General features: G+C 43.3%; 1 protein-coding gene across 16 annotated transcripts in view; it reads left to right on the forward strand.

Moving 5' to 3' along the window:
• REPS2 (RALBP1 associated Eps domain containing 2) overlaps nt 1–23,977 on the forward strand; it is a 183,111-nt gene that overhangs the window by 33,650 nt on the left and 125,484 nt on the right. For all 16 annotated transcript variants that reach the window (XM_006157965.3, XM_014591378.2, XM_027775465.1 and 13 more), the window contains one exon: nt 22,587–22,725. In XM_006157965.3, coding sequence (XP_006158027.1) covers nt 22,587–22,725 — 139 coding nt within the window. The remainder of the gene's footprint in view (nt 1–22,586; nt 22,726–23,977) is intronic.

The raw sequence follows: 23,977 nt of genomic DNA on the forward strand, positions 1-23,977 counted from the left end.
GAGAGAGAGAGAGAGAGAGAGCAAAAGCAAACTTCCAGGTCTGGGATCCGAACTACAGTCAGTCACATGGGAGTCCAGTGCCTTAAGCACCATGCCACCTGTTGGCCCCATGGCTTTTTTTTTTCTAACTTCTAAGTCCTCTCTTCTGCTGACAAACTTAGTCTTGGACCCTTCTCTTAACTAATATGTAGTGAGCACCTACCAAGGGCCAGGTACCGTATTGAGGATACAAGGATGAGGCATATACCACCAGAAGGCCTGCCCTTGGCGACTTGCAGGCTCTTGGAGGCAATGGTCAGTAACCAAACCACCACACAGAAAACGTATAGTTATGTCATGTGATGTGAACAGGAGTGATACTGTGCTTCCAGGATGAAAGATGGGGTTGGGGTATGACCTAACCTTAGTGGGCAGGGGCTGATCAGAGGACACTTCTGCTGGGGGAGTGACATTTGAGTCAAAACGAGGACACATAGATGTTAACCAGATGAGGGGTGGGAGTGAGGGAGCAGGCAAGAAAATAGAGGGCACTGCATATCCAAAGACAGTTTCTACACACAGGCTAAAGAAAGCTCATAAAAAATGGAATTGAATTATGAATTTATTTTGGTGCAAAATATCATAAAATATATAAATACTTTTTTCACAATAGGCATTTTCTGTAAACTTTTTGAAGACTCCATGTACATGCCTAGCATTTTATTCACATCATCTCTTTCAGTCTCACAGCTACCTGCTGAGAGAGTTACTATTGTTGTCTCGGTTTTCAGATGACAGCTTATTAAATGTGAGGTTAAAAGACCTTATTTAATGTGCCCAAGGTCACATCTAGGAAGTGACAGGGCTGGAGTTCAAACATGGGACACTGTTCATCGGTTTCCGGCTCAGGAACTAGATGGATGGTGATGTCACTATGTTGGCTAAAGATCATGAGTTCAGTGTTGGATGTCAGGAATTGAGCCTTTGAGATAGCCTGTAGGAGGTGTCAGACAGTTGGTAGACCACATGGGTCTGGAGCTTTAAGAGCTGAGGCTGGACATAGGTATTTGGTAGCAGTTGGCCATCACAGGGTCTCATGTTATAGTGCAGAAAAAACCAGATGGGTTCTAACCCAAGTCCAGCCAAGCTCTCTTGTGACCTTGGGCAAGTTGCTTCTCTTTTCTGTAACATGCACGACCTGGAATGGATTTACCAGTCCGTTTTAACAATCTGCCACAGTCTGGTTCTCATGATGGATGTTTGGCATCAGCGGCAGTTCCCCCACCTCCTGCTTAGGGCCTGGCCTTCTAGTTAAGATGAGAGCAGTGGCCTTCCTTGCTTAGGACAGCAGTCTGCGGTTTTCATGGCTGATGTGTTTTTCTTTCTTCAGTTCTTAGGTTTCCTTCTTATGCTTGTCAGCTTGGTTTGGCTGGACTCCATGTTCCAGAATGCAAACTGCCAGCCCGAATTAGTCTTGTCGATGAGGGGATTTGAAGTGAAGATTCTTGGTGGTAGGGGCTTAGCATTTGTTGGGCACGTGCTGGCTGGGTTGGGTGACTAATTCCCCCATGTGGCCTGCTCATGTGCTGATGGGGGCCTCCAGCCTCCAGTCTCTAGCATCATCTGTGGCCTTATTTTCAAGTCCTTTCTGCTTGATTAGAAGAGGGCATGGTTTCTGGGTTGAGAGAGGCCTTTGGGGGACCATAGCCAGGGCTGTTCCAGCCTGGGGATTTGGCATTTTAGAGGTGTCGATGCTCGGCTCAGTGCCCAGATATAGGAATGATTATTTTTTTTGCTTACTATTTTAGGAATTCCTCCCCCTCCCCTTTTTTTGTTTAGGTGTTGGGTTTTTTCTTTTTTTCCCTTTGAAATTTCAGAAACTGACATATCCTGTGTTGGTAGATGGTTGATAGTGGGTTGTAAAGAAATTACATCTATTTTTCAGCTTCACATGTCATTGTGTGCTTAGAGATCATTTTGTGGTTTACTTTTCCATGTTATCCTGAACATCTAGATGATGTAGGAATTTTGCTGGCACAAGATTTAGAGTTGTACCTTCTGCTCCCATTCTACTTTGCTACCACTGATTTTGCCAGGGTTGCTACAGATGACCTGTGGTAAGTCCTCGTCCACTTTGGCTTCTTGACAACTTTTGATGCTGAGCACCTTGAAGTGCTCTCATTGTTCAGTATCTGTGGTGTCATACTGTCCTGGTTTTCTCCCTACTCTTCCTAATCTCTTTTTCAGTCCTTCTTCCTCTGTCTGCCCTTACATGTTGATGATCCCTGGGCCCAGTTCTCATTCTACTTACTCTTCAGCTCTCTGGAGGCTAATGACCACATCATCTCCATCTGCTGGCCATTTTCACTCGACTGTCCCACTGTCACTTTCAACTGGCGTGTTTTCCCCACAAAACCAGCTTTCACCTTCTACCCCGGCTCCACCCAACCTCAACACAGGCTGGAATGCTGGTCATTATCTTGGAGTCCTTGCACACCCCTGTGGCTCATTCAGTTACTGAGTCCTGGCCATTTCACTTTCCGAATAACTGTCTGTCCTGCTGCACATCTTGGTTCTGGCCATTATCCCCTGTCATTGAAGCTTGTATCAGCCTCTAACTCTTTCTTCTTGCTCCTCCTTTGCCCTTTTCTTATCCATCTGCAGACAAAAATCTGAAAAACACAAATCTCATCATGCTGCTGACTTGATCAAAGCCTGTCACTCTGCCCACTGCCCTTAGCCTGTCATCCATGTTCTTGAGCATAGCTCACAGGGCCCCGCTTACCTCTTCAGCCTCAGTTGCTTGTAACTTCTCTCCCTCCGTGCTCTGACCATGCAGAGTCACCGTCCTTCCCCATGTGGCCTGTGCTGTCTGTGTAGGAACCTTACTCCTCATTCTGCTTTGGCCTTTCTTGTTTTCTTCTTTGTCTCAATTCATCTAGGCTTTTTTCTCAATTGATAACATGAAATTTGAGAGTTTTCTATGAGTTTCTAGACATGTAATGATTTTATTTTTTCATTCTTAAAAAAAAAAGCTTCATTGTTTGTCTGCTCATTTATCCATGAAACTCAGCCAGAGAGATAGGAGTCTGATCATTATTACTTTCCTGGCTCAGAGCAGTCAGGGTTGACTGTTTCTTTTGTAGAGTTTTGGGAACATTTTATGTAGATACCATGAAAAAGTATATATTATAGATGTAATATGTTTTTATCTTCCTTTAGAGAGGTAGGTCTGGTAAATGAAACATCCTTCCAGCTAGATCTCACAAGAAAAAAAATTATCTTGTATTTTAAACCAAAACACACTCACTTTTGGAACACTAAACATACATGCTATAATTTTTCTTCTCTTCTGGAGGGATGAACATAGCAGTCTTCTAGAGCATATCCTCCATACTCAGTGTTTTTCTTACTTCAAGATAAAATATAAATATAACAATAAACAGAATTTAGAGGCCTTTATCAGCTGCCATTCCACTTGGCTGTTTGGGGGGGGTCATGTTTGCAAGAGAGAAACAGAGAGGGAGAGGGAGAAAACACCCCCAATGGGGTGTGGTCACAAAACAATCCCTTCCATTACTCTCTCCTTTTCAGATTTTGGGCATGCACGCACACATGGCTGAAATGTATTTCAGGTCACTTGAAAGCCACATAGTTGGCCATGTGGGATATGACTGCCTTAATCACTAGGCTATGGGTCCCTGGATATAATTTTTGGTGCACATTTTCTAATGAACTTAGGAGAAGAGATGTTAACCATTGTTAGTTAGCACCATATTCATCTAAAAGCCTGTCACTTGAAAAATGTTTAACTGGTTTCCTTTTTCTCTCAGTCCTAAGTTCTTGTCATGTCTGCTCACTTGGACTTCGTTGTAGTTACTTATGGCCAGAAGTTGATTAGCTCTGCTTCTAAGTATATAAAGGATGGCTAAAGAAGTGAATCCTCCTGAGGCTCTTCTGGAGTGTTGTTGGCATAAGTCAGAAGAGAGTTGATAGCCATCACAAGGAAGTTGTTCATTCTAAGAGTTTTGAACAGGAACAAGAGGAAGAAGTTTTTCTGGGCAGCAGCCATTGCACTGAGAGAACTTTTTTTTTTTGTAATATGCAAGATATTTTAGGGGTGGGCTAGACTAAGGTGTCGGGAGGAAGAGGAGAGCAGAGAATAGAGAATGGCTGAAAGATTGGGATGGCATCGAATGAGGAAGATTAGAGCTGAATCATGAGGAGTTGGTGCTCTGAGTTTGGAAGAATGAAGTTTCTCTACTGAGGCATCATTTGGCTTGTGTGTGTGTGCGTGCGTGTGCACGTGCATTTTCAGTATAGTCTCAGGCATTTTCCTCCTTCCTTATTTTTGAATCTGTTCCCTCTCTCCTCATCTGAGAGCACTGACTTGCCCCTGTGAAACAACCCTGTGGCCGTTTCAGCACAATGTCACTTCCACATTTAGTGCTTGCGGTGTCCTGCACATATTATGTCAGACCTCAGGCCATCTGAAGAAACACCTGTGAACGGACTTCTGAATGGCTTAAGTCGAAACGCACGTGACAAAGAACAAACTACCTAAAGATGGCCTCCCTCCTCACATGGCTACAGCAAAAGAACTCTAGGGTTTGCTGTTGCTTGTTTCAGATTATACAGTGAACAGTGTTTCATAAGTCATGAGCTTTTACATGCATTTGTTCTTCAGAACAATTAAAGATTTGAAAAATATCTAAGAAATTTGAAAAATAGAAAAGGGTATAGAGTGAAAAATGTCCCTCCCATTGCCTCCTGCCACCAGTTCCAGAGGCAGCTAGCATGAGTCAGTCATTTTTTTTAGTTTGATTCAAAACATTTTATTTATTTATGTAATGTTGTATATGTGTGTTTTATTCACCAAAATTGAAAACTGATATTCTTATGTGTAATTATATGTAATATATCCAAAGTATTTAGCTTTACCTTTTTATACATATTGTATTATACTATGCATTTGCTTAGCAATTTTATTTAACAAGCTTTAATAGTAGTATATAGCAGTACATTAAAACACTTCCTCATCCTTTTCTTTCTTTCTTTTTTTTTTTTTTTCAGATGTGTAATATTTAATTTGTGCATTTTCCAGGAAGCATTTAACCAGGGCCTTCTGTTGACATCTAGTACTTATAATCATAGCACTGTTTGCAGATATGTTGGATCAGTTCCTGGAAATGGAATTATTGGGTGAAAATGTCTACACATTTGGGATTTTTGATAGCGATTTTCAAATTGGAGGCTGTAGCAATTAATGCACTTGCCAACACATATGAAGATGTCCATTTCCTAATGTGTAAACACATTTATGGGCTTTTGCCAATCTGATAGGTGAAAAGTGATATCTCGGCATCATTTAATTAGCATATCTCTTTATTAGTGAAGTGGAACATCTTAAGTTTTGTATTTCCTTTTCTGTTAAATGCTTATTCATACTCTATGCCCCCTTTTCTTTTGGGTTAGTGGTCTTTTCTTATTGGCTTGCCATTCTTAACAGTCTGAAACCAGAAGCTGGCATCTCTCTTTCTTTGGACTGGGGAGACTGTGATGTGTGTGGGAAACTGCTCCTGCCTGGAGTGGTCAAGAGGAGGTCCTGGGTGCCTGGGGTTCCTGGCACCTGAGGTTGGACCCCCAGCTTTTTTTTGTCCTAGAGAACCCTAGACCTGTCTGCAGTGGTTTTTCTTGTTTCTACAATCATGGCAACTCAATATAATTGAATTACTTAGTTTATGGGGAGCAACAAAGGCTAAAAAGACCTCGCCATTGTTGTAAATGGTTAAGCTCAGCACTGTGTCTGTGTGTGTATGTGCATGTGTGCATGTGTGCACAGACTAAAGGACCAGAGCAAAACCAGAGCGACTCCATTTTGTCCCACGACTCCATTTTGTCCCACCTTACTGAGGGACAGCACCATTTCAAAAAGGCGAGCCGGACGCGTAAAAAAGTCACGAGACCATCACCCCACCAGAACTGACCAATGAAAGAAACAAAGGAGATACCAGAAACCTAAAGTAACTTTTTGCCTAGCTCAACGGCTTAATGACCAATCAACCAGAGACAACTACATTCCCTGTAATCTACAACCAATGTAGTGTCGCCTGAGTGCATTCCTCAGCACCCCTCGACCTCCCCCCTAACAGCCAAATAAAAACCCAGCCCAACTAACACTGGGGCTCTCAACTCTGATCCTCTGTGGCTGTGCCGGTAAGATTGGGAGCCCTGGCTGGAGCCTGAATAAAAGCGACCCTTGTGTGTTTACATCGGAATGGCACCCTGGTGGTCTTTTAGGAACTTCTCAACCAGGGTGCTACACTGACCTTTCTGTGTTACTTAAACAGCCAAGTTCTCTTCCTCTGACTGAAATAGAAGGGAAGGCGGGAGTGTGTGTGTGTGTGTGTGTGTGTGTGTGTGTGTGCACGTGTTTGTGTGTAACAGGAAGAACTGACTTTGTTTTTTAAGGTTGTTTCTTTCATTATTGAGCAAATGAGAGACAAAGAGATAGAGAGACAGACAGAGAGGAAGGGAGGGAGAGAGACAGAACCCCGAACAGGATCTTGACCCCAAAGTCTACCCCAGCCAGCCTGGGATCATGGGTACACGTGTACCTGGTGTACTCAGGGAAGTCTTTCAGAATCTTCCTATGAAGGTCAGTTGTGTTTTATTGCTGTGCCACTATCTAGCCTCAAGAATTCTTTTTGTTTGTTTGTTTGTTTGTTTTACTTGTCAGAGTGCTTGTGCACTTGTGAGAGCGAGAGCGAGAGAGAAAGAGAGAGACATGGAGAGGGAGAAAATATCCTTATGAGGTGTGGTCATGCCACAATTCCTTCTCCTCCATTTCTACATCCTGTCAAGATCTGAGGTATGCACACACACATGTGTAGCATGTTTCTCAAGCTACCAGAGCTGGGATTTGAACTGCACAGTTGTCCATGTGGGATCTGGCTGCCTTAACCACCAGACCCAAGAACTGGTTTGAACATACATTTTATAAGCAGATCTTATTTACCAGATTGATTCCTCATTTTATTTCAAGCCCTTTACCCAATTCCTAAGACAGAAAAGATCGCCACTTCACTGAGTCTACCATGGGACCACAGGTACCCAAATGGGTGCTGTTACCACAAGAAGGTTCTGGTATTCATAGTATCATGCTTCTTGTCTGCTTCTTTCTTTCACCCGCATATATTTATTTTTCTGCTTTTCTAGCCTTTATTTATTCATTTTTATTATTTATTTATTTATTTATTTATGTTTTGTTTTGTTTTGCTGTAGGACATGTGCACTCACTGGGGAGAGAGAGAGAGAAACCACCCTCCAGGAGGGATGACACTTTGCACTCCAATCTTCTCCATTCTCCTCTCACAATTTTGGGCACCCATGCACATGTGCCCAGTGTGTATTTCTGGATCTGGAATTTGAACTGCGAAACTGGCCATGTGGGTTCCAGCCACTTTAACCACTATGTCAGTAGCTGGCCCAATTTATTATTTTTTTTAAATCCTGGAGTGCACATGCACATGAGAGAAAGGGAGGTAGAATACACTCCAAAAAGGGCCTGAACATGCCACAATCCTTTTTTCCCCATTTTCCATCCTGCCAGGATCTTAGGCACATGTGTGCATGCCTGGAGTGTTTTTCAAGCTGAAAGGGCTGGATCTTGAGCCCTAACCATTCATTTGGGATCTGGCTTCCTCTATACCAGGGTCCCCAACCCCCGGACCATGGACTGGTAGTGGTTCATGGCCTGCTAGGAACCCGGCTGCACAGCAGAAAGTGAGCAAACCAGTCATTGAGCGAAATTTCATCTGTATTTACAGCCATTCCCCATCACTCGCATTACTGCCTGAGCTCCATCTCCTTGTCAGACCTGCAGTGGCATTGTATTTCATATGTGTGCAAACCCTATTGTGAACTGTGCATGCAAGGGATCTAGGTTGCATTATTTCATAAACTACCCCCCCCCATCGTCTGTAGAAAAATTGTCTTCCACAAAACTAATCCTTGGTGTCAAAAAGGTTGGGGACCACTGCTCTACACAGCACCTAACTGCTGCATGAAGGCTCTCCTGTGGCCCTTATTTTTGAGGAAGGAAATGTTTTATTTCGACTCATACTGAAGTTTATTTTCCTCAGTTGAAATCTTTTCTATTTTTTATTGTATTCCTCATCTACTTAATATATACCCACACATCTTAACAATTAAAGAGATGTTAATTGCTTCATTTCTTTGCCTGCAGGCACTTCTACATGAAAGGCAGAAAAGTAATGGTTTGCTTTAGAAGGCAGGGAATTTAAGGAAATCCTGGATCACTGAAAGAATGATGACTCTAGGAAATAAGAAGAGGGTATCTAGGTTAGAAAGGGAAAGATGCTTTTGGGGGAAAGGAGTTTATTTAGAAAATGTTAGTACTGACTGCAGTGCTTCTTAAGTCTTAGAAAATTCACATTTAGAGATAGTGAGATGTTGGGGGCAGGAGGAGGATAAAAATGGTCGTCTGGCATTTGCTAGAATTCCAGCATTGATTTAGTGGTATTTCAACAGGTCAGTTGGACTATTGATAAAAGCATAACAGGGGGCTGGTGGTGGCATGGTGGTTAAGGACACTGGACTGCCACATGGTTGACCGCAGTTCAAATCCCGGATCTGGCAGCTTGCTTTCTCACTTTCTCTCTCTCACTCTCACTCTCACTCTCACTTTGTCCCTCTCTGATCAAATTAAAAATAAATGAGTAAATAAAGTTAAATAAAATAATTCTTAAAAAAAAGAAAAAACATAAATACATTTCATTTGTGTTTTCAGTGTTGTTATTTTTCCCCACTGCATTAAAAACTTACAGTGGCCAGAACTTTCCTTGTAATTGCAAAGGTTCTTCTTGATTTAATAGGCAAGAGCTCCTCTGATTTAGCCTTTCTCATGAAGCTGAAAACATCTGCTTGAACTCCTGGTCCTAAGAAGTGTTTTGTAAAGCTGAAAAGGATAGTGGTGCTTGTTTCTGGCTTACACCCTCAGGACTCTGGTCTGTTATATACGAGTCTATCCCATTTCAGCCCCTAGGCCCATCAGTATTCCCCTGATCTCAGGTGATCAGGTGGTGTCCTGTCCCCCAGTTACCTGACCCAATAACAGTAGTCATACATGGTAGGAATGACATCCTCCTTTGTCCATTTGAAAATATTTAGGAAATAGCTTCTATAGCTCAGCCACCATGCCGGAGGTACACTGAGGACTACAGACACTGTCCTTGCTCAAGGCACTTGGCAATAAGGATTCAAGTCACATGATCCCACTTATGCCTGTAGAATTAAGAACTGACAATTATCATAAAGGCAAGGGAGTGCTCTGGTAGCACATAACAGAGAAACCCAACCCAAGGTTAGAAAGTGAGGGAAGGCTTCCCCAGCTTTCCAAACATCACTTCAGGCATCAAGTCATGCTTGAGCTGGGCTACACAGGAGAAGTAGGAGTTAACCAGGAAAAGGAAGGCTGGCTTGGGCTGGTGAGGAGAGGAGTGTTCATGTAGAGGTAAGAGCCTAGACAAAGGGCACACGTTGATCAGAGTTCTTAACTGTGGACAATAGACTCTTCATTGTCTAGTTTAAGCATAATTTATAACAAAGTTTATAATAAAGGGTTTGGATAATCTGCTAAATCTGTGGAAGGGCTGAAGATACAGACTCTACTCTCAGCTTGCAAGAACAATTTCCAAAACCCTACAGCAGAGCTGGGCTGCAAAGAGAGCTTTGCCTCAGCCGCAGTCAGAAAACTGCAGCATTGGGAGGCTGCTGCCTTAGCTTTGGCCAGATCCACACCGCACTTGACCCAGGCAGGCAAATGAATGCTTTGTTCCCTTTGTCTTTTGCCATGGAACTCGGTTCTGAATCAGTCTTCTGTGGGTGTATTTATTTGTGTGGTGGAACTTTAGTCCCATCTGGAATTCTAGCAGCAAAGGTGTTTAGAGAGTGTAGTTTTTAGCTAACCACCCTGTGCTGTGCAGAGAGTTATGCTGAGAGGAGGTGGGATGGAGAGTAGACACATTTGAAGAACTGAAAGAAGGCCAGTGTGGGTAGAGCCCAGAGTAGGGGGGAGATGAGGCTTGAGAGGGAAGGCCTGTGGGCCTGTGATGGCCTTCTGGGTTGGGAGCTGATGGCTCAGAAGTTAAGTAACTGGTTAGAAAGCGACCATCTCAGATTTGAACCACGTTTGCCCCCAGAACCCACACCCTTTTTTTTTTTTTTTTTTTTTGCATTTCCAATCAGTAGCCTCATTCTCTAAAGCATTCTTTGAATTCAGCCCCAGTTCTTGGTACATCTGTTTCCCATCTGACCTCAGGCTGCCTTGAGTGTGAGGGAAGGACATGGTGAAGAGGAGACAGGCAGCCTTGGCCTGACCAAGGATGGAAGCCTGAGGCCTTGTCAAGGTCTCTTCTTACTGCTGTTTTCTCATTTTCTCCTGGCCCTCTTCTCTAAACAAAGAACAAAATCCTCACGATCGTGAAGGAAAAATGTTCTTCTGGAGCAGCAGATCTTGGCTGCCCCTGGAAGCATAGAGACATTGTTTACTAATGGTTTCTTCTGTTGATCAAAATAGTATTAGAGGAGCTGGTGGGTGGCGTGGTGATTGGGGTGCTGGACTCTCACATGGCTGACCCTGGTTCAAGTCCCAAACTTGGCGACTTGCTTGCTCATCTTCTCTCTCTCCCTCATCAAATTAAATAATAATAATAATTGGGACCAGCAGTTAGCATAATGGCTTTGTCACTGGACTCCCACATAGTTGACTGCGGTTCGAGTCCTGGACATGGTGGCTTAAACTCACGCCAGGCGCGTGTGCGTGTGTGCCCAAGATCCCGAGAGGAGAATGGAGGAGAAGGGATTGCGGCGTGGCCATCCCCCCTGGGGGGTGATTTCTCCCTTTCTGTCTCTCTGTCTCTCTCTGTCTGGCGAGTGCACGCGCCCTATAGCAAAAACCTCTCCAAAAAAATGAAATAAAATTAACTAAATAATTCTTAAAAAAAGATAGTATTAAAGCCACATACTAAAATAATAGTAAAATGAAGGATTACACTGTATTGTATGTTTATTTGCAGGATTCTTCATAATGTAAAATCATGCCAGATGCTTACATGTAGCAATTATGTGAGGAATAAGATGGAGTTCTGTCTGTATAATTTAGTAGTTCACCATCCAAAATCTGAAAGTAAACTAGACGATAGAGAGGAGGGTGTACATATAGCATAGTCATATCTCAAGCCCAGATCCTCGATCTGCAGAATTGCTGCAGTGATTTAGGCATCATGATGAAATTCTTTCTGAAAAGGAAATGATACATTTTTATAGGATGGATGAATAGGGATAACTATAGAGCTTGGTGATCCACATACCTTGGACTCGGTTCATATTCTGGTGCTACCATTTTCTAGGTGCGCAGTCTTGGTAGGTTACTTCTCTTACCTTGTCGTCAGTTTCCTGTTCTGCAAAATGGGCATAGTGGGATCTACCTTGCAGGGTTGTTGTGAAGATAAAAATCGATCATGTGTATTAGTGTTATTAGGTGCTTCTAGTGCCTGGCTCTTAGCAAAGTAATGGACACGTGTTGCTTAGCATTTTCTATGTTGTGGTGATAGTTCTAAAATTTAGCTTATCTTGGGACCAGCAGATGGCATAATGGTTATTTGCTGAACTCCCATGTAGTCAACCGCAGTTCGAGTCCCAGACTCAGCAGCTTTAAGCTCACACTGGGCGTGTGTGTGTGCATGCCCAAATTTCTGAGAGGAGAATGGAGGACAAGAGATTGTGATGTGACTATCCCCCATGGGGGAGGGTAGTATCTTGTTTTCTATATCTCTGTCTCTCTGGCGAGCACACATGCCCTATAGCAAAAATCTCTCTCTAAAAACTTTTTTTAAAAATTAGCTTATCTTTTTTTATTTGTTTTTGAGGTTTTTTTTTTTTTTGCTATAGGGTACGTGTGCTTGCCAGACAGACAGAGAGAGAGACAGAGAGACAGAAAGCGAGAAATCACCCCCCAGGGGGAATGGCCACGCTGCAATCCCTTGTCCTCCATTCTCCTCTCGGGATCTTGGGCACGCACGCACACACGCCCGGCGTGAATTTTAAACCACTGAGTCCGGGACTCAAAATGCGATCAACTACATGGGAGTCCAGTGACATAGACATTATGCTAACTGCTGGTCCCAAAATTTAGCTTATCTTAATAAACAGCAATTGTGTGTTATATATAGACATTTATGCAATTTGACCATTAACTTTCTAAGCTGCTGAAATGATATCCCTAAGGGAGTTTAATAGCACATGGTTAATGGCATCTTTGTGGGTTTATTTCCATGAAGAAACTGGTAAGATTAAATTGCTCTGTTAGGATTTAATTTTAACTAACTTCTGCAGACAAAAACAGAAATTATTTATTGCAACTTCCTGTGACTCTATAGTTCTTTCGAAATAAAAAAGTAAAAAAAGAAAAAAAGAAGTATTTGTTTTAATGTTCTCTAACTTCATAAGTAGAGAGGGCCCAGCCTTTATAACTAATCAGGTGATAGTGTTTGATAAGTGCACATAAAGTTCAGCTTCAGTCATTATAGGAGTTTTCATGTTAACCTTTCTGTCTGGACTGGGATGGCAATTTATCCAGTCATTTATTGGTTCACTCATTCACCAAATACTCACTGAGTGATTCCTATGTGCTAGGCACTTTTCTGGGCACTGAAGATACAGCAGTGATCAGACTAGACAAAATTTCCTGCCCACATGGTCCTTATGGTGAGGGCAGGGTGAGGGCTTTATCAATAAAGCTTTATTGAACATAATATAGAATGGTTTACCATTAAAACAGGAATTGCTGGGACAGGATGGTGATGCAGCAGTAACGCAGTGCTCTGTTAGGCCAACCCATGTGGGAGGGTCTTGGGTTTGTGTCCAGAAATCTCTGTAAAAGCAACAGGCACATACATGCCCATGATCTGGAGTTGGCTAAGGGGAGGGTTGGATCATGACGTGAAGACCCTGTTGGTGGTACCTCCCCCCATCCCATCTCTTTGTTTCTCTCTTTTGCTCATAGAAGGAAGAACTGAATACACATTTTTTTTCTTTTGGGAGAGGTTTTTGCTATAGGGCGCGTGCGCTCGCCAGAAAGACAGAGACAGAGAGATAGAAAGCGAGAAATCACCCCCCAGGGGGGATGGCCATGCCACAATCCCTTCTCCTCCATTCTCCTCTCGGGATCTTGGGCACGCACACACACACACCTGGCTTGAGTTTAAGCCACCAGGTCCGGGGCTCAAACCGCGTTCGACTACGTGGGAGTCCAGCGACATAGCCATTATGCTAACTGCTGGTCCCATGAATACACATTTTTAAAAAAATAAACAAAATAATATTGCCGAGCTCTGTCTCCTTGTCTGTTGTGTCATCAGAAAAGTCATGATGCATTTCTGCATTAAAAAAAAAAATTGAAAAATATGTCATGACTTTTCCAACGACCCATTAGCCCCTTTTCTTCATTATTCCTTTAACAGTTTCCCCTCAGTTTTACCTGAGGTCTCTTTTCTTTTTAACTCTGTACATTCTCCCTAGGAATCTTCTTCAAACCCATGAAAGATGAACTGTATTAACCAAACAGAAGGAGACTCTTGTAAAAATGAATCAACCTTCTGTTCCTCTGGTAGTCTGTATGTACAGTCAAATTGTAGCTAGAAAGTGGTTTGGGCTCAGTATGTCGGATGTCATTGGGTGGTGAGATTCCCAAACTAAGGTTCCATCTTCAGTGGAGAACTGGCCGTGCTGTTTGAGCAGGGCAGATCTTCCTTTCTTTCAAGCTTTGCTTGAAGGAGAGATTAGTTGGGGGAGCAGGTGTTGTAACAAATATGCCCCGCATTTTAATGTCTTATCATGCTAGATCTGTGTCTCTTTCATATAACAGTTTGGCAGGTGGCTTTCCTCCATGTGGTGATTCAGGCATCAGAGCTCCTTCTGTCCTGTGGCTCTGCCTTCCGCCATCCAGTGGGCAGCCAGGGAACACAGAAGAGCAGCACTAGTCCTGCCGGAAGTGCTGCAGGTCATTGGGCTCACGTTGCAGTGACTGTGGTTCACTCGCGCAGCTGCATCTAACCTGTAAGGGAGGCTGGACAATGTCCTTCCTGGTTGGGCAGCCACTCAGTGACATATGTACACCAGGCATGGTTGGGGCGTGAATTATCATGAGGGATCTGCCATAGTCCCACATAGCAGCACTGCTTTCATTTGCTTCTATGACTTTTTGCTCAGCCCCAAGACTGACCAATTTCTTTTTTTTTTTTTAAGGCGGATTAATATTCCTTTGGGCTGTAGTATGCATACTCTCATCAGCCTGTTAGCTGTTTTTTCTCTTTAGGGTTATTGAGCCTTCTCTTGAGATCTTTCCTTATGAGATCATGTTGGCAATCTTATTTCCAACTCATTTTTAGTAAGAGAGGTATCTTCACATATTCACTGTGACCTGGGTAAGAGCTTTTGCTTCTCTCTATGGATTGTTTACTATGGCACCAAAATACATGCAGAAGATCTTTCTACTCTTATAGGGGAAATGGCTGGATGCTAACGCAGTATTTATAGGATGCCTCCAGGGTAGGATTATATTCTAAAAAGAAACGTTGAATGGTTGGAACAACATATACCCCCTTTTAAAATTCTCTCTCACAATGCCTCCTTGCAATTCATATTATTCAGCTTTGCTTGATCTTTAAGATACTTTGGGGGTAAATGTCACCTTTTGGAACTTTATTAACAGTATTACTTTTTAATGAGTCGTTTGAAGTCTCTTTCATTATAAACAGCCTGTTTTCCCTGGAGATAATAACTTGCAGTGCCAAATATTTGCATTTCACTTGAAACAAAACCAAGGGGTTGAATGGTATGCCAAATATTTGCATTTCACTTGAAACAAAAAAAAGGGGTTGAATGTTTTAAATATAAGCAAATCTAATTCTCCTGTGTCTAGAGAAACTGTATAATGAGCCATATGTATGTGGCTTAAGCAGGCAGATGTGGGAGATTTTTCTCTCTCTTTCCTTTTTTTTTCCTTAAAAAAAACCCCCCAAAAACAAAAACACTAGCAGAACTCAGCATTGGCACCAACTATCAAATATCTCTGCCCAGCCAGCATAACCACTAGAGCTGGAATGGAACCGACGAGGCATCTAAGAGTGCACACAAAAGTGGAGTTTTTCCTGGTCTGGCTGCTTCTTGGACAGCTAAGACTCCACATTCACCCCCATTTCTCAGCACCTTCAGTATTTGCAGTTAGCTGTAGCTCTTCTCTCTTAGGTGACTGACTCTTCAGATCTTTGTCTGCAAAGTTGCATTGATTGCTGTGGCCAATTTAGGGGTTAGTTTGGAGGGGATAATTCCATGCCTCTGGGTCCTGCTGTGAGGTGGCCCCTAGCTGCTGACAGAGAGGTGCTGAGCTGCCATCATCTCACTGCTGGAGTGGGCCTTCCTTCGATGGTGGCCATATGACTTTTTTCTCTCCTGTTCCCCTAATAGATCTCCCTGTCTCTGGGCCATGGTTACCTTCAGCCAGGTTGCTTATATAGCTTGAAATGGTCTTCCTGCCTTAGTCTTTCTCCCTGCATTCTCCTCAGTGATGTGATTGTTCTATACCTCAAATCTGATCATTTGATTACCCCGTTTAATACTTATTTGTGGCTCCCCATTGTTGTCTATCTACACTCCAAATCCCTTAGCTTGGTATACCTGAGCCTTCATGCTCTGGGCTCCGCTCTCTGTCTGACCCATTTGCGTCAACTCTACTGACATCCATTCTGCACTGCCAGCCTATCTTATTTTATGTTAGCCCAAGGAAAAGGGCCATTTCCCCTCATATTTTGGTGTCTTTGCAAATGCCTTTCCTTTTGTGTATCCCATAGCATCACTTCTCAAACTTAAGTGTGCTTCAAATCAGCTAGAGGGCTTGTTGAACCACAGATTTCTGGGACCTACCCTCAGACTTTCTGATTTATTAGGTGTGAGGCAGGACCTGAGAGACTGTATTTCTTTCTTTCTGCTTTTTTTTAAAGACAGGATATCATTGTCATGATTCTCCGGCCTCAGCCTCCTCAGTCTGTGGGATTATAGGTACACACCACCATTCATGGCCTTTGGATTGGCTGGGAATCAAACCTGAGCCTCCCATGTCATCCCAGCCTATGGAATATAGCCTCTTAACAGTGCACACCACTACAGCTGGGCCTGAGAGTCTGTATTTCTAGCAAGTGCCCTGGGGATGCTGATATGGGTGACATGTGGACTATACTTGAGTAGCAAAGCTCTAGAATAGCCTATCTCATCAAAGTACTTAACCTGTCTGCTATTTTGAGATTGCCTGTTTGTCTTTGGCCCTCACTGGACTCTAGGCTTCCTAGGGAAAAGACTCTGTTGGCCCGTCTATGTATCCCTCATGACTAGCATCCAGGATATTATTGGTGTTCAGTGAGTGTCTGTTGAATTAATGAATGAGCAGGTCACTGTTTATGTAGCAAAGTTCAAAAGATTCTGCTTCTTGTAGTGGATCAGCTTTCCCTTGGCACATTTCAGCACCGTGGTGTGTGGCATGCCATCTGTTCTTTCCATGTGCTCTTATTTGTCCTTGAAATACTCACTTGCTGGATAAGGAACTTGAGAACACCTATAGAGATCAGATCATAGGTGAACCATAGGAAGACAGACAGAGACTTCTTTCGATAGACCCAAACTTCAAAGTGTAAAATGGACTCCTCGGTTTTCTTTCATTAAGACCAGCATAGAGCAGCATTTCCACACCTCTTACAATATAAGACATATCCTTGAGCTTACTTGAGCCCATCAATCAGTGGACCTCACACTACTTTTTAGTATCTGTGAGACAACTGCAGGGCCTGTAAATGGAATGAAGGCATGCATATCTGATGTGACTCTAGCCTTCTAGGTTGAAACCTGGGTGAAGCCATTGAAGAATGCGTTAAATGTTCAAACCTGTGGTATGTACCATGATTATCATAAAGGTGCTCCTCTCATTCAGTTTATTAAACCAATTGAAAACATATAGTGGGAAGCAAGAGGAAAGAGATGGCAGGTGTAGGTTAGCACACTTAGTGTAGCTGTTCAAGGACCCCACTGTGTGGGGGTGACAGTGTCCATAGACCCTCTCCCTGTCCTAAAGCCTGTTAGGGTATAGGAAGTGGGAACTCTCTTTGCCAGCTCCTATTTTCTTGAAAAGAAGAAGGAGCTTGGGTCTCATGGAAACCCAAGAAATGGGAGACAAGAGGCAACCCAGTGGTCTATAGGGGTGGGAGTTCTTAGTGGTTCATGCTTGGGGTGCTGTTAGTGGGTCTTCCCAGTGGCCTTAAGTTTGCTTCAGTGCCCTCTTACCTTCTGGCTGCTGACACCCGCCTTTCCCTGTTCTCTTTATATTGCTTCCTTAGTACACTGTTTGTATCATTTTCCCCTACCTCACAGGTTCTGCTGACCCTTGGTTCCAGCTGCCTCATAGCTTTACGTCTTGCCTGGTCCTTTATGTCATGACCCTGCTGGGCGTTTGTTAAGGATCTCCTTTCTCTGCTTATTGGTCTTTATATTTCCTATTTACATCCCTGAGAATGAGCATCTGGCCTAAGCTGTTCTTGCAAGAGAAGAGCTTTCCAGGCCAAGGCTCCCACAGTCCAACATACTGTGTGTCCCCCACCCATACTTACTCCGACTCACTAGGTGAGACCAAATGTGAGTTGGGGGGGGCAGTGCCCCATGTGGTGGCTGAGGGCATAGCAGGTACATTGAAGAGCCTTTTGGGGCAGCTGGACTCCAGCCAGCTGGGATTAGAAAAAGAGTGTTCTGGGAAGAAGATACAGATCTGCCCCATGAGGAGTGAGTGTGTAGGCAATCAGAAACCTGCTGAGAGCCAGCAGGGAGGACACTAGAGGGCCAGCCCCACAGTGCAGTGGTTAAGTGCTGTGCATTGAGAGCTGGATTCCACATGGCCAACCATAATTTAAATCCCAGCCGCTGGTGGCTTGAGAAACATACTGGCCATATGTGCATGCATGGCCCAAATCCTGACAGGATGGAGTAATGGAGGAAAAAGGATTGCAACGTGATCATGCTCCATTGATGGGTGCTTTCTCTCTCTCCCTCTTGCTCTCTCTCTGGTGAGTGCACATGGCCTCCTTCAGGCTAGGTGGAAGAGGTGTTTTTTTGTTGTTGTTGGGCAACAGATAATCTCTGTAGGCTTTAAAAAAACAATAGCTAACATTTATTGAATTTTCCATGTGTCAGATATGAAGTGTTTTATTTCCAGTGTATCTTTTAATCCACAAAACAAATCTATGATGTATGCACTCTGTCACCGCTATTTTACAGAAGGGTAAACCGAGCCAGAAGAGGTTACTATTGACGTAAGGTTATTACGACATGGCAGAGCAGGCACTTAATCACTGACCCCAAACCACCACCTCATGTAATCTCTTACCACCATATCCCCTATTTCAGGTTTTAATTCTTTCTTGATCAAGTTTGTTCTTTAAATAGAAATGCATTATAGAAGAGACAGTGCTAAACAAGAAGTGGAGAAGTCCTCTGTAACTCAGTAATTTCATGCTGCCTTTGCCTTTTACTCTTCCTCTTGCTTGGGACCTAGGGAATCTCCATGTTGTTTTTCATGGTTCCTCCCCCGCCCCCACCCCCCCTTTTTTTTCTTTTTCTGTAAGCTCCTGGTCATTCTAGGGCTTTCTTTCACCTGAGTTCTTTGTCATAGACTCTGTCGCCCCTTTGGTCTCCCGCATTTTGAGGTACCCACCTCTCTTCCTCTGCCAGTGTCTTTTCTCTGAGCTGAGCTCCTGGGAGAATTGTCTGTATGGCACTGTTGGAGGAGATCTGATTTTTTTTTGGAGGGGTTTTTGCTATAGGGCGCGTGCGCTCGCCAGACAGACAGAGAGAGACATAGAGACAGAAAGCGAGAAATCACCCCCCAGGGGGGATGGTCACGCCGCAATCCCTTCTCCTCCATTCTCCTCTCGGGATCTTGGGCACGCATGCACACGCACCCGGCGTGAGTTTTAAGCCACTGGGTCTGGGACGCGAACCGCGGTCGACTACGTGGGAGTCCAGCGACATAGCCATTACGCTAACTGCTGGTTCCCGGAAGTTCTGATTTTTGAAGCTGCCATCTCTCTTGAGCCACCTTTCCTTTTTATTGTCTGCAGATTTTTTTTTTAACGGTTTGCTAGATTTGCTAGAGGGGCATGCACTTCCCAAAGAGAGAGACAGAGAGAGAGGAAGAGGGAAAAAGCACCTTCCAAGGGGGCATGGATACACCACAATCCCTTCTCCTCCATTGCTCTCTTCTTTTTGGATTTTGGGCACATATACACATGCACCTGTCATTTTTTTCAAGCTGCTGGGGCTGTTATTTGAATTGCGTGTTGGCCATGTGGAATCCGGCTGCCTTAACCCACCATGCCATGGATCTGGCCCTGTCTATAGGCTTTTAAGCAGAGGACTTGATCATCCTCTTCTAATTCCTGATTCCTGCTTTCAGAATAGACTCAAAATCTGCTAGGAGGCCACTACTGCTACTCAGGAGTGAGATGATGAGGAGAGGAAAGAGCAGGTTGGTGGGATTGGGGAAAAAGGGAACCTGGATTAACATCAGTGATGACCAGTATGGCAGCTTCGTTCCCAAGAGTGAAGGAGTATGTTCTATGAGCGTAGTAGCTTCCACATCAGAACCAGGGAATGCAGCAGGCCTGTACCCAGTAAGGAGATTTCTGTTCATGATGGGACAGAGCATTTGACCTGTGTCCTGCCTATTTCGAGAACCATCTCTGCCCACTTTATTGCTCACTCGTAGCATCTGTTCTCTCTCCCACCTATGCTTTGCTTTTCCTTTACTCCAGCAATTTCTGTCTGTGCTGACCCGGAGGCCAGTGCTCCTGTGAGTTCTCCATGTTACCATACCGCCAGTAATCTATTTAAGCCAGTGTTCCCCACCCCAAGTTCTATTCACCGCCAGTCAGATATCTGTGTTCGTTCAGGAAGTGCTGCTAGGGCATGGCTTTAGAATTTGGCGGGAGCATTATGGAAAACATTCTGTGGTCGGTTAGGCTCAGACTGCCTTTCAGTCTTTCTTACTTTCATTATTATTATTTGTTTTGAGAGGTTTTTGCTATAGGGCGTGTGCACTCGCCAGAAAGACAGAGAGAGACAGAGAGATAGAAAGCAAGAAATCACCCCCCAGGGGAAATGACCACACCACAATCCCTTCTCCTCCATTCTCCTCTCAGGATCTTGGGCACACACGCACACGCGCCTGGCGTGAGTTTAAACAACCAGGTCCGGGACTTGAACCACGGTAGGCTACATGGGAGCTCAGTGACATAGCCATTACACTAACTGCTGGTCCCTTACTTTCATTATTTATGTTTTTTGTTTATTACTAGAATAATAGGTTCTGAAAAAAGTTCAGATAGATGCAACACAGTTTTTAAAGTTCGTGATTTCAGGATCCTGGTTTTGAATGAGAGAGGGAGAGGGAGAGGGAGAGGGAGAGGGAGAGAGAGGGAGAGAGGGAGAGAGGGAGAGAGAGAGAGAGAGAGAGAGAGAACAAAGAGGGCTATTGTTTGCTGCCTGTAGGAGCTCACTAACAGATATGGGCAAGTGCTTGCAGCTTCCTGAGCCTCAGTTTCCTCTCATTTGGAAAAATGATAATAAATAATGCCAGCTATGCCCACCTTTCTTAAGTCTTGAGATGCTCAAATGAGGTAGAGGGATGTGAAATGCTTCATAAATTTTAAAGCACTCTTTGAATTTAAGTTATTAATTCATGGATAGCCACTTTTTGGACATTTAAAGATGGTTCAATTTACATTTAGTAGAAAGTCATCCAGTGTGAAAGTGATGTATTCATGACTAACAGGCACATGGCTCCCTGCTTCTTTATGGAACCATTCTCTGATTATCCTAAAGGGCCCAGATGATTGGCTTGGCTCTGCTGGGTGTGGTCTCATTCAGTGCTTCCAGGAATGTCCATTCTACAGGCAGTATTGCATCTCATTCTCCCAGCCCTCCCAACACACCCTGAGCCCAAGGTTTCAGATGTCAGAGTTATAGATGTTGTTCTTCAAAGATGGCATCTCAAGGTTAAATGACAGTTTGGAATTTTACATGGCATCCTTTCTTCTGTGAATGTTGTCAGAGGGGAGACAGGTGTTCCTGGGAAGAACTCATTTCTGGGATGGATTGTGCGTATGTGTGTGGGGAGGAAGCAGATGGTCTGCTGTCTTTTCTAGGGAATGGTGGGTGGAACGTCTTCTCAGTGATGAATTCCTTGACAGTGTGTTCAGAAGCAAGCATTTGATGGCTCTTCAGTACAATTCCCCTCCTTTTTTTTTTTTTTTTGGTGTCCTTTTGTCCTCAGGCCTCACTCTTTTTATGTTCACCTCTTGGTCCTGTGAAGGTGGCCCTCGGCAAGTAGCATCTGAGTCTTTGAGTAGGCTGGAGGGATGAACGAAGCCCTTCCTGGTCCCTCCTCTCTGCTTCATGTTTTTGCTTGTTCCCTCAGTGCCCAGCCTAGCCTTGTTTTCTCCTGGATTACTTGGGTTTTCCCGGCTCTCGAATCCTCAGATTTGACTTGCTCGCCCTCTGGTGGCAGGTCTGATGCAGCCCTTGTTACCACCCATTTCCTTCTCTCAGTATTTATTCCTGATCCACAAATACTCAATGAAGGGTTAGGGGGTCTGGAGTTGCTGCTCATGTAAGGCATGTGACATGGGATTTAATTTGGAGATTTTGATGCCCAGATTTATACAGTGTGAATGCAATAGCAAAAAAATGGTGTGATTATAGCTGTTCTAGTCCCCACCCCCAGGGTTTAAAAACAATCCAAATTATTTTACTATCCACTAAGCTAGTCTGAAAGGATCCAAGTGTGGTGAAGAGTTGAAGGTAAAAATGATTTTTTTAATGCTCATTTTTCTCATTTTTTCTTTCTTTGGAAAGTTTTTTTTTTTTTTAAAGAATTATTTTATTTGACTTTATTTATTTATTTATTTACTTATTCTATTTTAATTTGACCAGAGAGGGACAGTGTGTGTGGTGTGTGTGTGTGTGTGTGTGTGTGTGTGTGAGAGAGAGAGAGAGAGAGAAAGCAAGTCGCCAGATCTGGGACTCAAATTGCAGTTGACCATGTGGTAGTCCAGCACCCTTAACCACCACGCCACCTGCTGGCCCCTAAAGCAAGAAAGCAAGCTGCCAGGTCTGGTACTCAACCGCAGTCAGCCATGTGGGAATCCAACGCCCTTAACCACCATGTCATCTGCTGGCCCCATACATTCTTTGGAAAGATTTCTATCTGTAACTAAATGTTCAGTACTCAGTCCTGTTAATAACTTTGAGAGCATGATGTTTTCTCTGTAGTTTATGTCCTAATTGCATTCTGGTTATGAGGTGGTTAAACTTATTCCCTTGAGGAAAAAAATTAAGTATAGCATAATGACTCCTATTGGTATTTAATTTTTCTACTTCATCTCACAGACTAGTTCTCTGAGCATCTGCTTCTTTATTTATTTTCCAAGTCCTTTTCAGTGGAGAGAGAGCTGCAGGATAGCAGCAGTAATTACCCAGACGACCCCTGGAGAATAACAGAAGAACAGTGGGAGTACTATGTCAATCAGTTCCGATCCCTTCAGCCAGACCCCAGTTCCTTCATTTCAGGTAAGAGCTTGGGGTGCTGGGGTTTTGTTCTCACATGAATAACAGTGAACATCTTGTGAAATGTTCACACAGAATGAGCACTGACAACCTGCTGCGATTTCAATTTGTTTGCCTCTATGGCTGAATTTCTCAACCGAGTATAAACCGTGCAGAAAAAAAGTTGGCAATGGCATTTGGAAAATTGTGTTTCTGTTTGAAAAGGGTTAAGTGAGAACTGGGGAAACCTGGTCAGACCCTTAATAGAGCATGGCACTGAGGGGGCATCCTGAATTGCTTACTCGTTATATTGGAGTTAAGAGAAGACAGAGAGAGGCCTTCCCAAGAGCACATGTCACGCATCTCCGTATGGTCTGCCTGTCTCAGAAGTTCAAACTCATGCTCATTTTCTTTGGCTCAGGTCTTTCTCCTCTGGGTTTTCTGGGAGAAATTAATATATGGGAAGAAAGTTGGCCAGTATTTTCCACATATCATTTCTTTTGGGTTGTCTTCAGATGTATGTATTCCTGTTGAGTTTGCATGTAAAATTCAAGCTGAGAGGAATTGATTGAGTTCCCATGTGCCTATACCATCCCAGGCTGAAGACTAAACAAGAATTGAACTAGCAGAGTCTGGAAGAAAAATTCATAAAAATTTCTTCTTATACTTTAATTTTGAAGAGTAACAGTATGTCCTTGAGAAGTATGACCTGACAGATTGAAGTGTGGACTAAAGCAAGTTTTCTCTAGTAAAATAAGGTGTGTAATTGAACTATGTCCATACAAATAAATATAGACATCATTTACTGATTGTTAGTAGTGGCTTTATTGAAGCCAGAGTAGATGCAACAAGTTAATGTTGACATCATGATTTAACAAAAAAATGGGCAGAAACCCATATTGACCAACTGGTAACTTTACCTTCTGCCCAAGTGAGTTTTTTTTTTAAATTTTTTATTATCATCATAATCTTCTTTATATTACATTGGATTACATATAATTTTACAGTGTATTACATTGCTTTTTCAAAAGGGAATGCCATGCATGTCCATCAGTACAAAGACAATAATCTCCCCGCTTCAACATTCGATACCTTTTCTATGTTTTCCCCAATCATTATTATTATTATAATTATTTTTTTAAAAAGTCAATTGCTATTTCTCATTTTGCTTGTAAAAATACTTTGCCCATCATGAAATACTTCTCAGACCAATCCAGTTGAGAATACTATATATGTCATCATCAACAGTTAATAAGCCATATCTGTTTCTCACTAA

This window comes from Tupaia chinensis, unplaced genomic scaffold (assembly GCF_000334495.1).
Source record: "Tupaia chinensis unplaced genomic scaffold, TupChi_1.0 Scaffold000567_1, whole genome shotgun sequence".
NCBI lineage: Eukaryota > Metazoa > Chordata > Mammalia > Scandentia > Tupaiidae > Tupaia > Tupaia belangeri.